Below are 21,036 nucleotides of genomic sequence, written 5' to 3'. Positions count from 1 at the left end.
TTTCTCCTCCTCCTCCTCTTTCTCATCCTCCGAACGAACGAATATCGGCGCTCCGATTTTTTTCCTTTTATCTTCGTACCGCTTACCGTCTCGCCCTTCTTTTCGCTTTTATAATTTTCCTTATCTCTTTTGTTTCGAGCGAAAAATCGAACGACGTCGACCGCGATTTTTTCGTGCATTCGAGGCATTCAGGGGCAATTTGCAGTCTTTAATCGACTCCATTTCCTTCGATGTTAAAAGATTTTCGAACTGTAATCTCTATTCGGATATCCTATTTTTCTTCCATCTCGTTTGGCGGCCAATTTCGACGGCCGAGAATCGGCGTACGTGCGTATTTTTAGGTTTCGGAGGTTCCGCTGGCGCGCGTGATTTCCAAAACCGCTTCGAAAAAAACGAGCACTGCGTGCACTCGTATGCACCTTTCGAGGGGCGCAGATGGCCGCCGCTTCTCGCCTTTTAGGGTGTGCGTGCACGCGTACGCGCCAGCTACTCCTAATGGAAAAAAATCCATCCCTAGGAGGCATACGTACACGGACACCCCGCCGCCATAGTTATCATAGCCAAGGGATACCATCCCGATTGCAGCCGCGAGCCCCCTATCTCCGACGATACATATACGCGTTACCACAAGAGGGTGGACCCTGCTAGCGGGTGAAGTATAGAGGATTTATCAGAACGCCCTCCACTATTCAGGCCAGTTTATATTCTCCATAGTTTAACGCGAAAGTTTATCTTATAGTCAATTTCAATATCCGAACGTACCTGTATTAATATATTTCTGAAACACATACAGTGCGAATGCATAATGCATCCGAAACTTTCCCCGACTAAATTAATTTTATCGGCGCGTTCATTATTATTACCGCGAGCTGTCATGTATTTTTTACCAGCTAGTGTCATCATTGATGATGATGCTGGAGAACGCAAAAAATTCGCTAAAGTAAATCGATGAAACTCTGAGCCTATCGAGAGAAGAGGCAGATGATTACCGGCAATTAAGGGTTGATCAGATTGAGGGAAGTAGGCCTTTCCTACTGTGTTTCCTCACAGTGTTTCAATCACTGGCGTGAACATGGCAGGAAGGGGAAAGGACCCGCGGGTTTTACGACGGCCAATTGTTGCAGGCGAATGCATTCCTTTGACGCCGCTCGTACCGCGGAAACACTCGCGGAAAAATGATCAACGCCCCTCTCTCTCTCTTTCTCTCTCTACCTCCTTTTGCTCGTCGCTTCTTCTGCGCGTTCCATTCATCGCGTATCAATTTTCTCTGCTTTTTCCTTACACTCATCTCACCCGACTACTCGTCCCCCCCGCGGTCGGTCAGATGCCTTGGGCAGTTTTTATTTCGCTGCCGAGTCGCTGACGAGTCCGTGGGCTCCATCCGGTGACCACGCGAGCACACCTCACGTCCATAAACAACGCGTTACACTCTCCGTCTGGAATCACTTCGCCCGATGCATTTTCTCCCCTTTCCCTCCTTTTCTCCCCTTTTTTGTTTTTCCAGGCTTCCCCGTGTACGCGCCCGCGCGCGTAATTGTTCGCGAGTCGCAATACTTTTCGCTTTTGCGCGCGGCGCGCGAGTCATTTCGTCACTCGACAAGCGCACGAGCGGTATTTTTTTCTTCCGGCGACGCGGTATTAACGGTGTTTCCGCGCTTTACAGCGCGGCGAGGCACATCCGATCGCGAACGGAATTTGGAAATTCTGTCGAAAAACACGTTCGTGGCTAATGTTTATGATACGTTCAATGAAATGCAGCGAACGCGGTTTAGCGGCAGTGAAATCCGGCCGCGCGCCTTTTACCGTATTAATAAAGTATTATTATTCTCGCGTAAAGAACTGCTTTGCGCTTCATAAAGCATTTTATTTCACGGAACACTGTATACGAGAGTTAAAACACTGCACGGTTCGCCGGAAGGGTGGGCGGAGGGGGGAGAAGAAGGGAAAAAGTAACGTCCTGCACACATTGATCTCTCCTCTCCTCTTACTAATTACTCTTTCTCTTGTAGCGCGCGCGCGAGCGCGCTACCGCTCGGTTTTTGTTCACGTCTCGAGGCTAAAGCGATTCTGAAACCGTCCCTAGTAACCGCGGTCTACGTTAATGAATGGCAGGAATGAAGAGAATGAACCGTTGCGTCTGTTTCGAATAGCCTCTAACAGGAATTGGATCGCGCGTTATTCTTTTACAGGGAGACATCAATTCCACGGAATTTGTACTTACATACAGTCGCGGTGATCATCGATCTGATGAACGAATATAGTTAGAGAGCTCAACTGGGATCACCGTCGTCAGTTTGGGTTTAATTTTCGTCCCTTTTTCTTTTTTGCTGACGAGCCGGATTAAATCCCGATTAAAATTACGTTTATAATTAAACGGGGAGATTCTCGTTTGCGACCGTTACGCCAAAATTGTTCGGCAAACGATTGAACGCCGCAGAGATTCGCATTAGCGGACACGCGTGCCGCGTGTTGCGGGAACGCAATCGGGTATTTTTACGGGTTTCTCATCAGGCATCGTTTAATGAATTCCAATGTAACGTGTAATTAGTTGCAAAACTCTAATCATCGGTCAACGACGGCATCAAGCCGCAAAGGTCGATCGTACCTGATTGCAAAACCATTTTGTCGAATTGTAAACTCGCGACTCTAATGTGATACCCGATTATGAGGCTCGCGTATAAATGACTAGTTCAGTATGACTAGTTTAGAGTTTGCGCGCTCGGTGATCTCAACAAGCGCGGCCACGAGTTTAATGAATAGCGGCTTCGCGGCCAACCAGCGCAACCAGCTTAAACCGAGCCCACAATTACCGCATATTGTTTCAAACGCGACCGTGCGTTTTAATCCGTTTCGCTGGACGGTACCACATTTATCATTATATTTCGGCATTCCTGCCGCGCGAAACGCTCAAGATCGCGTGATACAAGTGCCCCAGCACGGGACGCGGATCGAAAATCCGTTTCACTGTAAAATGATTGCTGTCGATTGTGAAAAGAGTATTAGAGCAGAAGAGTAACGAGAGGATCACGTACGCCGAGTTTCCGCGGCGCAAAAGTTCGCGTTTTTGGTTTAATCGACTTGGCGTACCAGCGTCGGTGGGTCAACTGGCGATTTTTGCGTAACGCCGCACGATTGCGTAACGCTTCGCACGCAGCAGAAACGGAGACACCGAGCGTGAAGCGCGCTATAAGCGTCGGCGAGCGTAATACGGAAGTCCGGCGTCTTCCTTACGGCGCGAAGAGGAATCCGCAGACAGCGTTTTCTTGTTTCTCATTGGGGTGGTCCAGAGGCGAGCCAATTAGACAGGGGATTGTATAATTGGGTAGATAAAGAATCGGGCGGATATTCTCCCAGGCACCTGCCAGCTGCCGTGCGTGGACAAGGACGAGGCGAGCCTCCGAGAGAGGAGGAGGTCGAACCGGTCGCCTCGCCGTGCGCCGTCGTCGTTTCTTCGTTCGTTTCGACTTTCCGATTCTTCTCTCGACGTCGTAAAAATCACCTTTCCGTCGCGTTATCGTCGCGACTTCCTATATTCCTGCGGTGGTAATCGCTCGTTTTGCTTTGCAACGATTATCTGATTAATCGGATCGATTGGAGTGACGACAGGCCGCCGCGAAGATCAATCCTTCGTGGCTAATTACGCCGCGCCGTCTTACTCAATTCCATCGTCGTCCTTGCAGCCGCAACCGTTACCTTCGGCAACTCGTGGACTCGTTTAGCCTGAGATACTCATCGCGATCGTTTCTTATCGTCGATTAGCGGATGCCGATGCGATTATCGTGTTTATCCGCATCGTTATCGATTTTAATATTCAACTATGATTCCTGCATGTCGTGGAATCGTATTTGAACATGCGGATACGTCTTCGTGGTGGGTTTTTGATTGTACATGGATCTGCTATTTCTCGAGATGACTAAATGATAATCTTAGGAAGGAACTCCTAATCGACGTTACGCCAACTCGACTATCGCGACTAAATAATAATGAAACTACACGATCGTCGTGTGTCACGTGTCGTAAAATGCCGCGGCATATCGTGTATCCTTGCGGCGATCGCGCGAGAACTCGTTTGACTGCGACTTTCGTGTGTAATGGCCGTGTATCATTAGACGAAACGCATGGCTTGAGAATGTTGGCTGTTGCTGCTGCTGCTGGACCGGAATGATAGCGGTGGCCCCGATGGCTTGAGAGAACCTGTCAACCGCGACGTGGCGCGTTGCGTAATGCCGCTCCGGTAAATTGTAACTTCTGGATCGAACCGGCCCGGAATCCGCTTAGTCAGTTTCCTTTTATTAGAATAAATGCTTCCTCGGAACACAATATGCCAGCACCTTTACGCGATACGGCCGCAGCGAAATCGCGAACGCGCTGCTGGGACAATTTGCCCCGACGAACGCTCGGCTCTCTTGCTTGCGTTGCATTGGCGATTAAGTCATTAGACAATTTGCACCGAACGTGCGTGCGTGCGTGTGCGATACATTTAATCGCGATGGCGTTTCCGTCAGACGCCGACTAATTTCACGTGACACGTGTAAAACGCCAGCGTTTGCAAATGATTTGAATTCTTTTACGTTGCCGCAATTTGTCGTCGCACGTTCCTACGATTTCTTCCAATTTATTATAATTTTATGCGCGAGTTCAAGGTCTTTAGCTATGTGAAGCCTCATGCTGTGCAGATAGATAGATAGATAGATAGATAGATAGATAGATAGATAGATAGAGAGAGAAAGTAAGAGAGATAGAAAGAGAGGGACAAGGAGAGAGAAAGACAGAAGGAATGAGTCATACGGCTCTGTGAATATCTTTTAAACATATATACGAGGTTCTACAGGGTCCGTTTTCACTTCTCCCGTCCCGCGTTTTTTTCCTACATACGTCTTAATATAAACTTTCGGCACGTCGACGGGAATTTCGATAATTCGCTTTGCGAGCAATCGATTGATTGTACTCGTCCCCTGAAACCGCCGCACACGACTCATTGTCGTTACCAACGTTTTTCCACTTTCCTTCCTTACGTTCTCTGGCTCTGCTCGGCTTCCATTGTTAATTCCGAGCCAATTAGCGCTTCAACGACACCAACGTTATATAACCGCGGCTTCTCGGAATCGAAAAGTGTAATTCATTATGATCGCGATACCTCGCGGGAATGTGCTCTGCCAATGTATGATCTCAGGACGGGAAAAAGCGTTTCCTCCGGAAACGCTGCGAAATTCCGTGTGTCGCGGTCTTGTTTCGCGTCGCCGCAATTACCGTTTGCTGCGTGGCGAGCGCGGACGCCCGATTTGTCGCGTTGTCGGTTTGATTTTCAGCCGACAAACGCTCGACAGTCGACCCGGCCACGAAAATCCCCATTCCTATCAACAGGTTGTCACCGACGGCACTCCGGCCGGGCACTCCGCCGCAGCTTCCAAGCGAGCGGAAAACCGTAGCGCGAGCAAGCGCCGCGCGCACGCGGCGTGATTGTTCATTAATTCTTAGATTTCCAACTGGTGTTCATATGCAGATAGGTCCTGTGGTGAAATTGCCGGCGGAATCTTCTTCAATCCCCGCGCGTAATTGTTTGACCGAGATAATCGCGCAGAATCGACAGTATCGATGATGCTAATAAGAAAGATGAACGTTTTATTAACGTTTTATTAATTAAGTGAAGATTCCAATTCCGTGAGCTCCGCATTATAAGCGTTCGAAGCTTGCAGGATACGAGCAGTATTTAAAGGATAAGTCGATTTCATTGGAGCTGACAGGCTGACAGAGTAATTATTTGTCATTTTCGCGATTTTTTTAATAGTCCGATTGTCCGTTCAATACGAGGTATTGAAAACACGAATGATCTTGACATCGCTGCTTAATCACCAACGAGATTATTGTATCGCCATGGCGTTTTACGTGATTAATTAGTCGCCTTCAGGTTTGGCGTCCATCAATTTGTTTGCACAAAGATGCTGCATGTCTTTATTGTTCTAATGAATTGGCTTTACGAGCTAAACGCAAGAGAAAACGATATGCCGATAATCGTAATAAACCCAATCGCATTTAGAAGCGCTTTTTAATTCGATAAAATTAATTATCTCAGCAGTTTTATTTTGACTTCGGCTTATCGAGCGCTTTATAAATTTCGGCATGCCGAAGAGTAACGCTTTTACACGATGAGCTGCGTGAATACGTGCGTTTATCTTATAATATACGATGACGCAAATCTCAGTTTGAACAGAATAAACAATTCACGCAGAATACGTTCATAAATCATTGTTTATAATTCAAAAAGTGTTTTGAGGATCAAACAGGTATTGAGAAGTCAGTCTGTCTGGAAGATATGCATATCTAATATATGCATCGCATTAATACACATTACTTTATGTTTCGGAACTATCTCAATATTAATTAACGCATGACCTGATGCGCTTATGTAATCCGGCGCTATCGCGTAGGAATTCACGTGAATTTCACGAAATCACGAGAGTTCCCCGACAGATTTTGGCCTTGGAAGCCTCTTTTCCTCGGAGATTCCTTGACGACTCTGGCATTATCGCTCGGATATTCCTCGATATCGTCACGAGACAGATTTATTAAACGCAGCGAAATGTAAATAAAAATTGCAGACAGATATCTGCGCGACAGCAGCGCATAGCGTTAAACGCTTTGCCGGTTTCTTAATTAAAATGTACTTTTATCGGGCGCCGACACCGACCTTGACTGCTGCGATCGCCTTCCTCCTCCTCCTCCTCACGTCTTCGCGATCATTAAGGCCGAAATATTTAAATTGAATTTACGAGATCTGGCCCGAGGCTACTTCGTAGATCACTTCGCGGAGGTTGAAGAACCAGACGAGAAACCGTGCGGCACATGTACACAGAACCAGTACGAAGGCACCGTCATCCATCACGAAGCACAACGTGAACTTCGTCGGATGGAACGGTGTCGAAATTCTTGACTGTACGTGTGCACACGATTGCACATGATTTCAGCTTTCGGAGACGCGACGACGCGACGGCGAGAATGTGTATCAGTCGATCGGTGCGCATCGACGCGAGAGGACACGCAGTAATTAATCATCGTTTCGTCAAAAGAATCGAACCGGCGGAAGCGAATTCACCTACACGCGCGCACGTACGCGGTCGAGGCGATCGCTCGTGGGTCATTAACGGATCTTCAACGTTGAAAACGCTGATTCCGGCATGGGAGTTTAACGTCGCGATGCAACCTCTCCGTGCGCGCGCTTCTAAATTCCGCTGATGATCCCGGAGCGTACGATTTATATACTCCCGGCCGCGTCACGGCGAATGTACTTGGTCTCGGCTGTTCTTAAGTATTGCCTAAGTAAATCGACGTCGATTAATCAGAAATGACAGGAGGACTAGCCGGTTGCCCAGCGGGCATAGTTCCTCGTCGGTTTCGTAATTATAAGAGGCGCTAATTTCGCGTACCTGCGCGCACAGTACGCGCCGACATAATATTTCTGGATTTATCGCTATTATTTTTCTCTTGTAGCCGCGCATCTCGCGCTGCCAGACGAGAACGAGAGAAAGACGCGAGGGGCAGGCGTGAGATTCCGGCTGTCCGGTTCAATTCAACAGGACTGCTTCGAGCCGTCACGTCGCATAAACGCCGTTTCGCTGTCGCGCTCGCATTTAGACGTTTTAAAACATAATTCAGACCTTCTTGCGGCGGTGGATTTCCTTCAAACCTGGATAAGCGAATAAGTCGCGCTCGCGTCTCCGCGCACGGTTAAAGAGTGTCTTCTGTCAATTATAAACGCCAATTTTTATTTGGCGCTGCCGTGATTTGCATGGAGAAATTCTTTAATTAAATCAAGTCCATTGAACGGCGAGAGATCTCTTCCAAGTTCTCTCAGGAAAGGTCTGTACGCAAATATTTAATCTGCCAATCAGCGCGAGCTCTCCTCGATTCTTTCAAACATTTCGCAATTGAATAAACGAATAGAAGAGGAAAACGAAATTTCATTTGGAAATTTATAGTTGCCATTTTTGGATAAATCAGTTTTTCCTTTGTCAGAATCTATAGCTTCCTATCCGCGTTATTCTTCTCGTCTAAATTATTTTTAATCGATTTCACAATATGCGAAGTAAATAATTGTTTACCAGTAAAAGATATCAATTTGCTGATCTGACAATACTGTACATAAAAATGGTCTAAAAATTTAGGTCTGGTATAAAAATCTAAGGAAAACCAGAATTTGTTTATAATACCCATCTATTCAAAAACTTGAAAATTGCTATAAAAAACCCTGGCAGAACTGCCAAAAATTATTTTATTCTGCTATTTTATGATTTAATGTTGATAATATAAATAATCCTCGCTGTGTTCTCTTTAATTGTGCTCACGGGCCTCTGGATTCTCCCGTTCGCTCGACGTGTTGAAGGAACGAAAAGAAACTACGCGTAGCAGAGACTATCGCGTTACGTGGACTATGCGCGAACTTGACACCGGCAAGGACGCGTTTCGAAAGGAGGAAATAAAAAAATAGCTGCTCCAACCCGTTAAAGGACGCGCCAAGTCAGCCGTTGAAGCCTCGAGCGAGACCGTCGATCGATTACCGAATAAATCACGATCCACGACAACCGTAAAGCGATCGTTAGCCGAGTCGCCGTTAGCGTGCTCGAAGAGATTATCGCTCTTTCTACTTCCGTTAAATATAGCGCGCACGAAGATTTAATACAGAAGAATCCAGATCCCTCATAAATCTACCATCGTTTCGTCACTGTATCGCGTCACCAGCACGTTGGCTGCATTATATAATGCAGAAACTGACATTTTCATTCAGCGAACAACAAAATTTCGAAATTCCAAGAATTTAGTCGGCCGGCCCGCCTTGTACAACAATCGTGAGATGGTTTGATCGCTCACAACTCATCAACGATGCGCGTATCGTTCCCAGGCGAGTCTCCTTTCGTTCCGAACGTAAACGATTCAGAAATTTTCCGGTGACGGATACCGAAGTGCCTGCTCGTCGAGGGCGGTAACGAGACGCCATCCTACGAGCCCTCGCGCCGCGCCGAGGGCCCGGATCGTCCTAGATCCTCGGGCGTGGCGATACAACGATCTTGGAGAACGAGAACCCGCCGTTTTACGTAATAATCTCGGAGCGAACGGAGCGGAGGGAACTGGCTTCGGCCACTCGTTTCGTTCACTCGTCGCTCTTCGCGTGTCCAGGATCGTTTCTTCGACTCCGACACGTCATTCCGGTGCGATACCTTCGTCCACCGCGGCGTCGGAAGACAATTCACTGCCCTTTCCACGAAGCCAAATGCTGCCCGCACGATCGTTACCTCGGAGCATCACGGAGGATCTCGTGACCGGCGTAATTATTCGGTAATGATGCGCGCGTTATTACGGATGAATGAGACGTTTTAGCGGCATTAGTAACCCACCGTGGACGGGACGAAAATTTCGAAAGAAAGCGGAGACCGGAGGGGTCGAAAATGGTGCGAGGACGCACCGATTATCCCGGGACCATGCTACCTACATCCCACGAGCGTGAATGTTCACGTCACATCTGATCGACTAATCGCGCACGTAATACCGAATCGGGCGACGAATACCGAGACGTTATCACGTTTTAAGATTAGCACCGCCGACGATTTATACGCGAAATTATGCGCAGCGTCGGGAGTTATGGATGGAGGTATGATAATCATGGGATCGCTTAATGCGCGCCGCGATCGGAATTAATATGTTAAAATTCCCGTTCGATCGATCCTGCAAGATACACAACGATAATACGTCACGTCTCGCAGCGATCGAAAAAAAAGATATCGGGAAAGATAGGTGCTAATAATCGCCGATCGTGACGACTGCCCGTCCCGCTCTCCACCTCGTCGAGAAGCACAAAAGAAAAAGAGACTGAAGCAAAGAGAGAGAGAGAGAGAAGGAAAGAAAAAAAGAAAAGAAGAGTTAGGTGAGATCAGAGAAGAACTAGAAACTAGCGTGCGAGGAACCGGCGAACGGGACGGAGGAGTAAGGGGGATAAAGGAGGAGACAAAACGAAGCGGCAAAATGAAGGAGGAAGAGAGCGAGGATACTAGAGTACAAGGGGGAACGAGGGGTCAGGAGGGATGCTGGGAGGAAGGGGGGAATCTCTATGCGGTACCCGAAGCCAGTCGGTCGGATATGCCCGGAGGCTAGGCCGTGATAGACAAGGTCAGCCTCTCCCCGCCTCGTTCATATGCTCGGACTACCGGCGGTGCTCCTTTTACGTTTATTTATTTATTTATAAATATACCACACGGGCGCCCGGTTAATGCGCCGTGTGCAGCGGCCAAGGGGGGAGGAAAGAGACACGACATGTCGTGCCGACGTCGTGTCGTACATGGTGATCGTTGCCAACCGATTCTTACCCTTGGCCGCGGTTTGTCCCGCCGAACGTTATCACAAAATGTTGCAAAACGCGAATGCATTTTCCGGTCAGCAGCGCATACAACCTCATGGCCACGTCACATGCGCAGGACGTTCATTAATTTACATTTTATATAAGGAAGTCTCTCGTGCGCTCTCTGTCTCTTTCTCTACACCTGAATGACGCGATCGATGCGAATTACTGAACTCGTTTCTCGCTCGTTCTCTATACGTGTTCCTACGTTTCCCTCTAACATGAAGGTGTTCCTTCTTTTTGCAGATATTCGGTAGCAAGGCGGACCTGCAGCTCCACACGCAGATTCACATGCGCGAGGCGAAGCCGTACAAGTGCACGCAGTGCTCGAAGGCGTTCGCCAACTCCTCGTACTTGTCTCAGCACACGAGGATCCACCTGGGCATTAAGCCGTACCGCTGCGAGATCTGCCAGCGGAAGTTCACCCAGTTAAGCCACCTACAGCAGCACATCCGCACGCACACCGGCGACAAGCCGTACAAGTGCCGGCATCCGGGGTGTACGAAGGCCTTCAGCCAATTGAGTAACCTGCAGAGCCACTCCCGATGCCATCAAACTGACAAACCGTACAAGTGTAACTCCTGCTACAAGTGCTTCTCGGACGAGCCCAGCCTGCTTGAGCACATACCGAAGCACAAGGAGTCGAAGCACCTGAAGACGCATATCTGCCAGTACTGCGGCAAGAGTTACACGCAGGAGACCTATCTGGCGAAGCACATGCAGAAACACGCGGAGAGGACGGACAAGCGGCCGCCGATCATCGGCAGCGGCCTCAGGCCGTCGATACACGCGATGACCGCCCATCATCAGGACCACTATTGGCCAAAGGTGAGCCCGGACTCGGTGATCGGCGACCTGCACGAGAGACTGCCGCATCATCACGCCGAGTACCATCAGAACCAGAACCCGGAGATGCTGCTGCCGGGACACGGGCATCGCACCGCCGAGTCGATCGAGAACGACTCGAGGCAACAGACACCCCAGCCCGGTGCGAATCACCATCCCAACAGCAGCTCGGCCTTTACGCCGATCTCGTCGATCTCGATCAACTCGATCTCCTCGATGCAGCACCCGCTCAATCCCCTGAATCACCTGCACTACCCGGGTGGCCACCATCCGGCGTCCCGGCCGTACCTCTACGAGGCGTTCAACACGACGCAGAAGTCGTCACCAACGTCTTCGTCGTCCGGCGTGACGCCCGGCACTACCACCAACCAGAACGCCACGTCCTTCCCGAATCAGCTCATCAGCCTGCACCAGATCAGGAACTACGCTCACCAGCCGAACCTCGGGAATCTCGGCAACCTGGGCAACCTCGGGAACCTGAGCAATCTCAGCAATCTCAGTGCCACGATGGAGAGCCACGCGCTGCTGGGTGGTCTCAAGGAGAAGCAGTAACTCTGGAGCAGTAACTCCGGCCTCGGAGATTAACTTCAGAAAGCGCTCGCGCGCGCTCGTGCATGCTCTCCGCTACGCGCTCCACGGCTCCCCTTCTGTCTTTCTTCTTCTGCTTTCTGCGTGAACGGCGCGTCGTGAACACCTCGCTCCTACCTAGCTCGATCGTCTTCATCTCCGTGATCTCTCTTAACCGTCTAATTTATTTTCCGCGCTCTGGCGTGCGTCCCGAGACTTTTCGGGGAGACGCGTTCTCGATGGTAGTCAGCTTGGTCTCACGTTAGTGTTGCACGCACAGGTACGTACGTACGTGAAGAACCAGATGGTGTGTCATCGTAATCTTTCAGTAGATTAATGCGTACGCGATGAAAGCCGTCGAAACGAATAAGAAATACGTGATGTTTGCTCGAAGATCAATTTTCGACAATCTGCACAAGTCTTTCAATCGTAGTCTTTAGAGTATTCTTTTACCTTTTTTGTTCTCTCGTATAATGTCCAATATTTGAACCAGTAACCGATTTACAATTATAATCGTCCATTTTACGATTCCCATTTTTTATGATTATTAATAAAATTGTTTATTTCTGTGCCTTGTGTTCTGTGTCGAAAATACGATCGATTCACTTGACTCTCCCAGATTCTCCACGCTTCTCGGCGTGCTTCACGTCCCCGCCAATGATCACGCGTGCCAATTACGAGCTAGAAAGTTCCATCAATACGCATTCGTCGCGATATAATCCCGTACAATCTGACACCGGCCGTTTAAAGACTGACGTTAAAATGATAAAGTGGAGCACGATCGTGGATTAACTTGTATTTGAATGGACGATACACTTTCATGATGATAGAAAGTACACGATGATGAACCGTGAGCTCGACCGCTTCCTCAGTTTATCGAGCAATCGAGTAGGTTTCATTGAAAGGTTCATCCGTCGCGAAGACAGATCGAAATTATTTTCCGTTGATGTTAACGACACAGACCTCTACCTTTATAAATTCGCTGTTAAACTATTTTTGTTCGTGTCGGATGACACGCACTTTCGATACCCCTCGCTATATCTCTTATCGTTTTTATCACCTTATCGCGATCGCGGGTTTCTTTCAGGACGATCGAGATTTCAATCGAAATTATTTTTTTTCTGCGTTGTTTCAGAGAAACTCGATGTACGTTCTAAGTTTGCATTAAATGCACATTTCTCTTTCGTTTCATTTGCTTATTTTCCTTCGCTTTACGTTTCTCATTTCCTGTATGTGTGTGGGGAATACTTATTCAAAGAGCACTTTGAGGCTACGTCTCGGACGATGGTATCGGACGCACTCCCATTTTGGAAGACACCACTTTCAACGACTCCATTGACGACAAGGCTCCAAGATCGAGTTTTAACGAGACAATTTTATCGGATCGATGCTACAGTATCATGTTTGATTAAACGAGAAATTTGATCGTGTTAATTTTATATTATCCCATCGGGAAAAAATTCGGCTATATTTTTTTTCAGAATTATTTACTTAAAGTGTAAAACACTGCGGTCAAGTCACTTTGATTTTCGTTAACGCACCGAAATCGTTTCATGCTAAGTACGTACGCCCCGCTTCCGAATTCATAGAGGATCACGAGGATTGTTGTACAAATTTTATTGAAAGCGTGGTTCGCGTTTGTTTAAAAATAAAATTTTCTCGTTACCTCTCGTGATCATTAAAACTGTCATTATTTTAGAACACCGTCGCGATTTACGAAGACAAACTCGGAGGGAAGATGCAGAGTTATCGGGACTGATACGTAGACAGAATTACACGTACAAGCACACATACGATAGGACAATGCAAATGTTGCGTTTTTTATGCTACACGGAGAAGACCAGTGAGACACATAGGACTCGTTATGGAACATTTGGAAAATTATCTAAAAAACTAGTGTCTAAAAAATCAGTGATAACGAGGATGTAGGGCGGAGAGGAAAAGAGAACTCTAAGGAAAGCGCTGAAGAGAGAGAGAGAGACTGGTACGCAAAGAGATGCACACACACACACACACACATACACACATAAGACTCGTATAGGGATATATACGGATACACAAAGTGTAAAAGCATCACGCACACATACTGCAAGAGAGCCGCACGGAGACCTCCTTGTAAATAGGTGCTATATAAATAAATAAATAAATAAGTATATGCATATATTAAGAAATAAAGATGAATATATGCATATACGAGTGCATACACAAGTACATAAAGTAAAGAAATAATTATTATCATCACCGAAGCCATCATCTTCATCAGTACCATTATTGTCATCCCTATCATTATTATTATTTTTATTTACATTATTATTATTACTATTGCTATTATTATTATTAATATTATTATAATTATTATCAATTGATTAATATTTCGAGCGCGACATTTGGTAGGTGTGTGTGTGAGGTAAAGAGTACACACAGACTCTAATAATGAGGATATTCTAAGTACCTTATCTAATATCTAGATAATCCGATGTAATCAATCTGTTACGCGTGCGTATATGCGTGTATGCGAAGAGAAGAAAAAGGCGAAAGGCAGAGAGAAAGCAAAAGAGAGAAAGAGAGAGAGAGAGAGAGAAAGAAAGAAAGAGATGAATATGTATATGCGAACTATTGTAGATAATTTGTTGTTACGGTGCCAGACGTGATCTCCCTCGGGGTTCCTACGTTTTATATTAATCGAATTACATTTCGCGAGCACAGTCGTTACCGATCGTCTTAAAGTTTCATCTTTCTCAATCGCGAGTCCCGCTCTTGTTTCCGTTACCGTCGATCGTACCTGAAATCGTCGGTGCGCAAAAGACGAAGTAAGAGAAAGTGATCGCGCGACGCCGATTCATTTCCATAATTATTTCCGTAATTATCGCGCGCAGGATTCAGCTGACTTGAGAAACCACGAACCCCGTGGCGGTCACGACTGCGCCTCACCTATGCTCAAGTTGTTTAAAACTATTACGTTGTTATTAAGATGATGATAGGACAATGAATGAGAGAAGGGGCGAGGGGTACACACAATAAAGGCATAAAAGAACCTTTTCCACGAAGTAAATCACTTTCTTGCCACGTGAAGCCACGACCAGATTCCTCCGTAAAAGCGGCGTGCGACTCGCGCTGTCTCTCTGAACGTTCCCTCCCCCCACCCCCCCTAAAAAAAAGATTCAACAACGAACGGAAAAGAACGGGCAGATGCATAATCAGTGCGTACGCGCTGGAAAAGCGTCGAACGTTGCCGTACATTCTTGACGGGTTGACTTGATGAGGCAAGGAAATACGTCTCGTATGAACGCGTGATCGGCCGACGCGATAAAAATGCTGGAAAAGGAACGGATATCATTTCGTCGCGAGATTCGCCGGATATGTGGGGAACAAAGTATCCTATTTTAGATGAATTCGCATGGGAGCAAGGGACAGATGCAAGATAAAACAAACTCCGAGCCCGCGCTTTAAATGTGATTTCTTCTGCCTATATCTTTAGTTTCTTTGATTATATTATTATTATTAATAATTTTATTATTATTATTAATATTATTATTATTTCGTTTAATAAACTGTCACGTGTTAAAAATAAAGGCAAAGGAGAGTTTCTCGACATGTGATGCTGAGTTGTTTTTGTTTCTCCGTTTTCGAAACGAGAAATTTACTTTGGCCTTCTCTCCTTCTCACATGCAATCGTCCCTCCTTTCGTCCATTGTTTCTCGAGAAAGTAGTTCGGTTTTGCACACACCAGCGACTGTTAATTTTTGAGAGACGACATTTATTTATCACGTTTCGGTCTGTAGACTAAAGTATCAAAAATTCGTGAAGAGAACATCGAGTGGTGAAGTAATGCACGGCTCATCTATGGTGTTTTAATGTGTTTCTATAGAGATATTAAATGTTGAAACACACATTAGAATAATTAGGACAAGGAGCTCGCGTCAATTTATTCCGCATTAATTTGTAAGTGCACACAGATGACCCTTTTTGCTGTTAACATAATTATCGGATTATGATAAATTATTTTCGTATCTAAAAATAGATAATTTAATGAAAAGAGAGAAAGAGAGAGAACTCAATAAGCGATAATATATTTAAATTACGAACACAAGATTTATATATCTGACATCCATTGCCCGAAATTATGATTGTTCAAATGCATCGTTATCGAAAGTGGGGTGTTGGAAAATATCCAAGTTTCTTCTCCTATGTGCTCTCGCATACTTACGAACTACACAAGTTACATGAAAGAATAAACTGGTATAAGCCTTCATAATCGATTTTATTCCTCATCGTATCTCTTCAGCATGTTTTCCTTGCGCTATCAAGTTTCGCCAAAGTATTCCATGTCGGATCAGTACACGCATATAGAAAAGGGTGCATACTTTCCAGTTTGGCAAAAGCAAAGAGTCAATATAATACATAATTTCCAAGCTCTAACTCGCTGTTTCCGCGGTAAAAGTGTCAATAAGAGACGTTTTCTCGCTAACCATCGCTAACTCTCCCTTCTGTCGTGCACCACTTGGTTCCTGCAATTCGCCACTCGGATCATTTCATCCTCCACTGATTCTGTCGCAATTCTCCCGTTTCTTACGTTCGATTACGACAAATTTCGCGAGACACTCGAGCGCGCTCGGTTCCGGCGGGCACTTCGCGGACACAGATGCCGTCCAATTATTCTCTCGTCGCATAATGCGAGCACAATGGAAGATCGTGCGTCAACGGACATTAAACGGAGTTGAAGATGTTTCGTCTACCCTTTCACGGCACCCTCTTACGCGCCAAAGAGCACTGCTTTCGGACCGAATGATAAAGTTGAAGAAAAAAAAAGAAGAAGAGTGATCGTGAGATTGCTCTCTGTTAGTCGCGCGCGATCAGTTCCTTCCAATGACAACGATCCTTTTGAGAGACGCGAAAAGGGGAGGTAGTAAGGTACACACACTTTAGCAATACTTAGCAAGCACGAAGGGAGAGGGAGGGGGTGCACACGAAGTCTTTCGGAAAAGGGTGTCGACGAGCGATCGTTCAAGCGCAAACGGATCTTCGCGTTCGAAGCAATAATTTACAATCCGCGTGAATCGTCGCGCGTACAGACGAGAGCGGAGAGGTCGACGCATTCGCATTCTTCGGGGATTTGCAGACTGCGCAGCGGGGACATTTGCGTTATTGAAGTGATTCGGAGGGAGCGGATAGAATAATAAGATAGAGACTGTATACTACGATCTCTTTTAGCGAAATCGAGAACTGTACGTACGTATATTCTTTTAATTGAAAACGCGATACTACGCGATACTCATAGCAACGAGGTCCATCGGACTGTTCCACCTTGAAGAAGAAGGCTTCGCGCAACCTCACTCTTTATATATCGTTCTCTCTTTCGGTAATAGTTATTATTACTATATACTTCAAGTATACAAGCTGTAAATGAATGTTTCTACAACCAGCATACCTTGCGTAACCATTAGTCGTCGAGAGGAAAAGCGAGGAAATATATATATCTGTGTGTGCATGCGTGCGCGTACGCGTGAACGAATGCGTGTGTCTTACACGCATTTAAGGAAACGCATGCGTGGAGGAGAGAAATTGATAAAAAGAATGTTTGTGCGTGAGTATGTGCACGTATGACAGCGTATATGCATGTATATATAAATATATATGCATATTCGTTTGTATGAGAGAAAGACAGAGCGAGAGAGAGAGAGAGAGAGAGAGAGAGAGAGAAAGCCAGGGAGAACGAGAGAGAGAAAGTGAGAGAACGAACATAAGCGATATAAGGAGAAACAATATATTAATTATTGCGTGGTACGAACAGAACTGTGATATTTTATTGTATAACTTTGCGGAAGAGAGAGAGAGAGAGAGAGAGAAAGAGAGCGAGAGAGTGAGAGTGAAAGAGAGAAAAAGAGAGAGAGAACGAGAAAGAAAAGACAGAAGAATGAAGGGAAATCTCTAAGGAAAATATACTATTACACGCGAGCAAAGGGGAGAATATTACTGTATTTTACAAAAAAGTGCATCCTTAAACGCAATTAAAATGCAATTGTGCGGGAACTGTACATACACCTGGTGTCTCCTCGGAGGATATTAGGGTACCATTGATTTCCTCTTTTTGAGTTTTAGTTGCGTAACGTATCTATATACATACATATACATATAAATATATATACACACACATAATGCCGTAAAAACGCACGAAAAAGGGACATTCTATTGTTCGATAGGAGGCAAAATGGAAGCTCTGTCCAGTCGTTTCTCGCGACTCTATGTGAGGATATGCTCGGTGTTCTCGGGCCGCGAGCCCCTCGTCTGATCGTTTCCTGTTTGTAAAGATATATGTATAAAATATATATATATATATACATACATACATACATACATGTATAAACTCTAAGTGTTTCGTGAAAGCGCGCATGCACGGAGCCGGGCGACCGCACTGCGACGACGTATCGTACGATCGCAAACGGAACGAGAGAGTAATAACTAGCGTTAAGAGCACGTTGCGTCTGTAAACCGCGAAACGCCGAGCGATTAACCGATCGTCCCCCGCGCCCTGTCCTATTTTCTCTCCCCGATCACCCACTTTCCTTTATTCCCTTGCTTCTTTCGATGGGATCGTTCTTCCCGTTTTCCCTCCGCTCGCTGATCCTCGTCGATCGGCGATTTTCGACGCGGTTTTCCAGCGCGGTATAATCTAAGAGAGAACGTTTCCCGACGTTCGGAAAAAACGATTATCAATCTGAAAAATTCCACCAGCGAACGGGGAGGACGCGCAAGAATGCCGAATACAACGGCACACGGTCGCGAAACTGCGAAAGCCCTTTACGTCACGAGACTCATCTTCGAATGGATAACGGGCTCTCATTGGCATTATGTTAACGTTTCACTCCCCGAAGCCGTAGCTCGTATCCTCGCTCGGGCGCATTTGAATGCAACTGTGCGCGGTCGTCCGATTATCGCGGCACATTTATCTAATCCACTTGAGACGGACGCGCGAGACGAAAATCGAGGAGATCGGCCCATCTGCGTATAAAGCTGACGCTAAGTGCGCCCCGAGAATATGAGGTTTTATCCCGCCGAACGTAAACGTAATGCGACGCCGTACCAAATATTTTCAATGAACCCGCAATTTCCAGATCGTATGAGGGTATGAGGGAAGATGAAAGGGAGGAGGGGAGGAAGTAACGTAACTATCGATTTTCGCTGTAGCTCCCGCCGCCGCGAAACGAAACGCCGTTCCCTTTGGCTGCATCCTTTTTTTTGTACTTAAAACGAGCGTGTATTCACGCGTACTCGGAGGCAGGAAAAGGGAGGCGGCGAAATAGCGTGGAAGTACAGAGAGAAAGGATGACCAAACAGAACGGACCCGCGAACCCGCGGCGACTTTCCTGAGAATCAGGTTGCTGGGGGACTTTACAACGCTCTCCGGATGCGTACGCGATGGTTATCAACACAAGGGAGATAGGAAATAGAAGGGAATGATTTTTCCGTATTTTCTCGCGTCGCAGCCAGTTATACGTCTATCGTACTAGGATATAGCGGACTAAGAAGATATACTGCACTGCGCGGGAGCGCGAGTCCGCGAGCGTCGTTTAACTCTTCCAACGGTGGCTGCGAGATTCCCGTTTCCGCAAAAAAAATTGATTTATGCAAAGTTATCCGGACGCGAATCACCCGTTGTTATTAAAGAAATGTGATAATTGCCGCTGACGGCCACCACCGTCCGGCGAAGAGTTAAGCGGTCGCGTTGCCGCGCGATTGTCCGAGGAAGTCGTCGAGGGATTTCGGAACGGCCGGAATCTCACGGAACATCCCGCGTTTTCTCCGAGTCTCACGTAGCTTCTACGTCTGAAGAGTCCTTTTTCACGCGAGCACGATACGCATGTACAAACAGTGATGGCGTGATGGAGCTCGTTGCTCCGTGTCTGTGGCGCGGAATTCGTACGTCGTTCGCGTTCAGCTCGTCGTTCGCGCGTGACTCCAACCCCCTCGTATTTTGGAATTAAATTGAGCGATGTCATCCTCGAATTCGGAGCAGACAGATAAAGACCTAAATTCCTCATCCGCCGTAGGAAGCACTTACAGTAAGGAACGGAACGGCATTTGATTCAAGAAAGTTAAAACTGACAAATAATTGGAAAGTAACGTAATTATTATATACAATTACGTTATCGTATAGAATTAACAGACATTTATTGGAAGTGGAGTAATGAATATTTGGCAGCGCAATGATAATAATGGATAATTGATTTAATTCCCTTGACGGAGAATGAAATGGATTCGGTATTTCTTATGACGTCAAGACTTTTTTGCGATGCGTCCTACATCTAAGCACAACAACCCTCTACTATTCTATTTTCGGGCGAGGAACAGGAGAATTGGCTGTTCTGATTCCGAGGTAATTAATTAATCGTGAAAACGATCGATCCAGGAATATTTAGCAATTTCGGTCTCGCGTACGTCTTCGCGCGAGCACCCGGAGAGCAATTCAATATCACGACGTACGATTTTCGCGCTGTCCCGTTCAAGAACGACAACCTGAAAATCGGAGGAACCCTCGCGCGAGGTCTGCGAGAGGCAGGAGCTGTCCCGCTCTGTTCCGTTCGCGAGAAACGTCTCGCGATGTTGCGCTCCGCGCCAAAAGAGACGCCGTTTCTCGTCGCGCGCGTTTTTAACGCGTGATCGCATTTGATTGTAAGCGTGCGACCGAGCGATTAAATTAAGATTTCGCACACCGACATGTTGCATTTAGCATTAAGCGCGCGATCGACACGCGAGGGATCGCGCGAGAACGTCAAAGATCGTCATCGCAAGGTCCGACTCGCGTTTCGTAAATCACCGATGCAAGTTTTGTCCTGAATGTTGCGCGTGCGAGAGAGAGAGTGCGAGATGGAGAGAGAGAGAGAGAGAGAGAGAGAGAGAGATTCGTGAGATTTATTCCACCGTTATATTAATTGTTACTTTAAAGTGAGACAGCCCCTTCGTCCCTCGCAGAGTTTGCCCGGAGAGATCTAGAAAAATCGTCTCGTCGAAGCGAGAGACGTCGGTCTCGTCTCCGTCGACATTCGATTTTCAAATCGATTTTTGCGACCACTTTCTCAAGTCTACGTCCCGCGCACAGCTCTGTAAAGCGACACATGTACACACACACATACATACACACGTACACACATATACATATACACACACCACCTGCCCCGACATCGAAACACACTTAATTGTTCGTCCTTTTTAACAAATATAACAGAACTTACGTCTTA

At 46.6% G+C, this 21,036-nt stretch overlaps 1 protein-coding gene across 1 annotated transcript in view; it reads left to right on the top strand.

The window, feature by feature from the left end:
* Positions 1 to 21,036, top strand: part of LOC105279350 (zinc finger protein rotund) — a 106,303-nt gene extending 85,267 nt beyond the window's left edge. Inside the window, exon 6 of the mRNA XM_026971123.1 lies at positions 10,634 to 21,036. Coding sequence (XP_026826924.1) covers positions 10,634 to 11,785 — 1,152 coding nt within the window. The 3' untranslated portion in view covers positions 11,786 to 21,036. The remainder of the gene's footprint in view (positions 1 to 10,633) is intronic.

Source organism: Ooceraea biroi, chromosome 1 (assembly GCF_003672135.1).
Source record: "Ooceraea biroi isolate clonal line C1 chromosome 1, Obir_v5.4, whole genome shotgun sequence".
Taxonomy (NCBI): Eukaryota; Metazoa; Arthropoda; class Insecta; order Hymenoptera; family Formicidae; genus Ooceraea; species Ooceraea biroi.
This window is presented reverse-complemented; position numbering and strand designations above follow the sequence as displayed.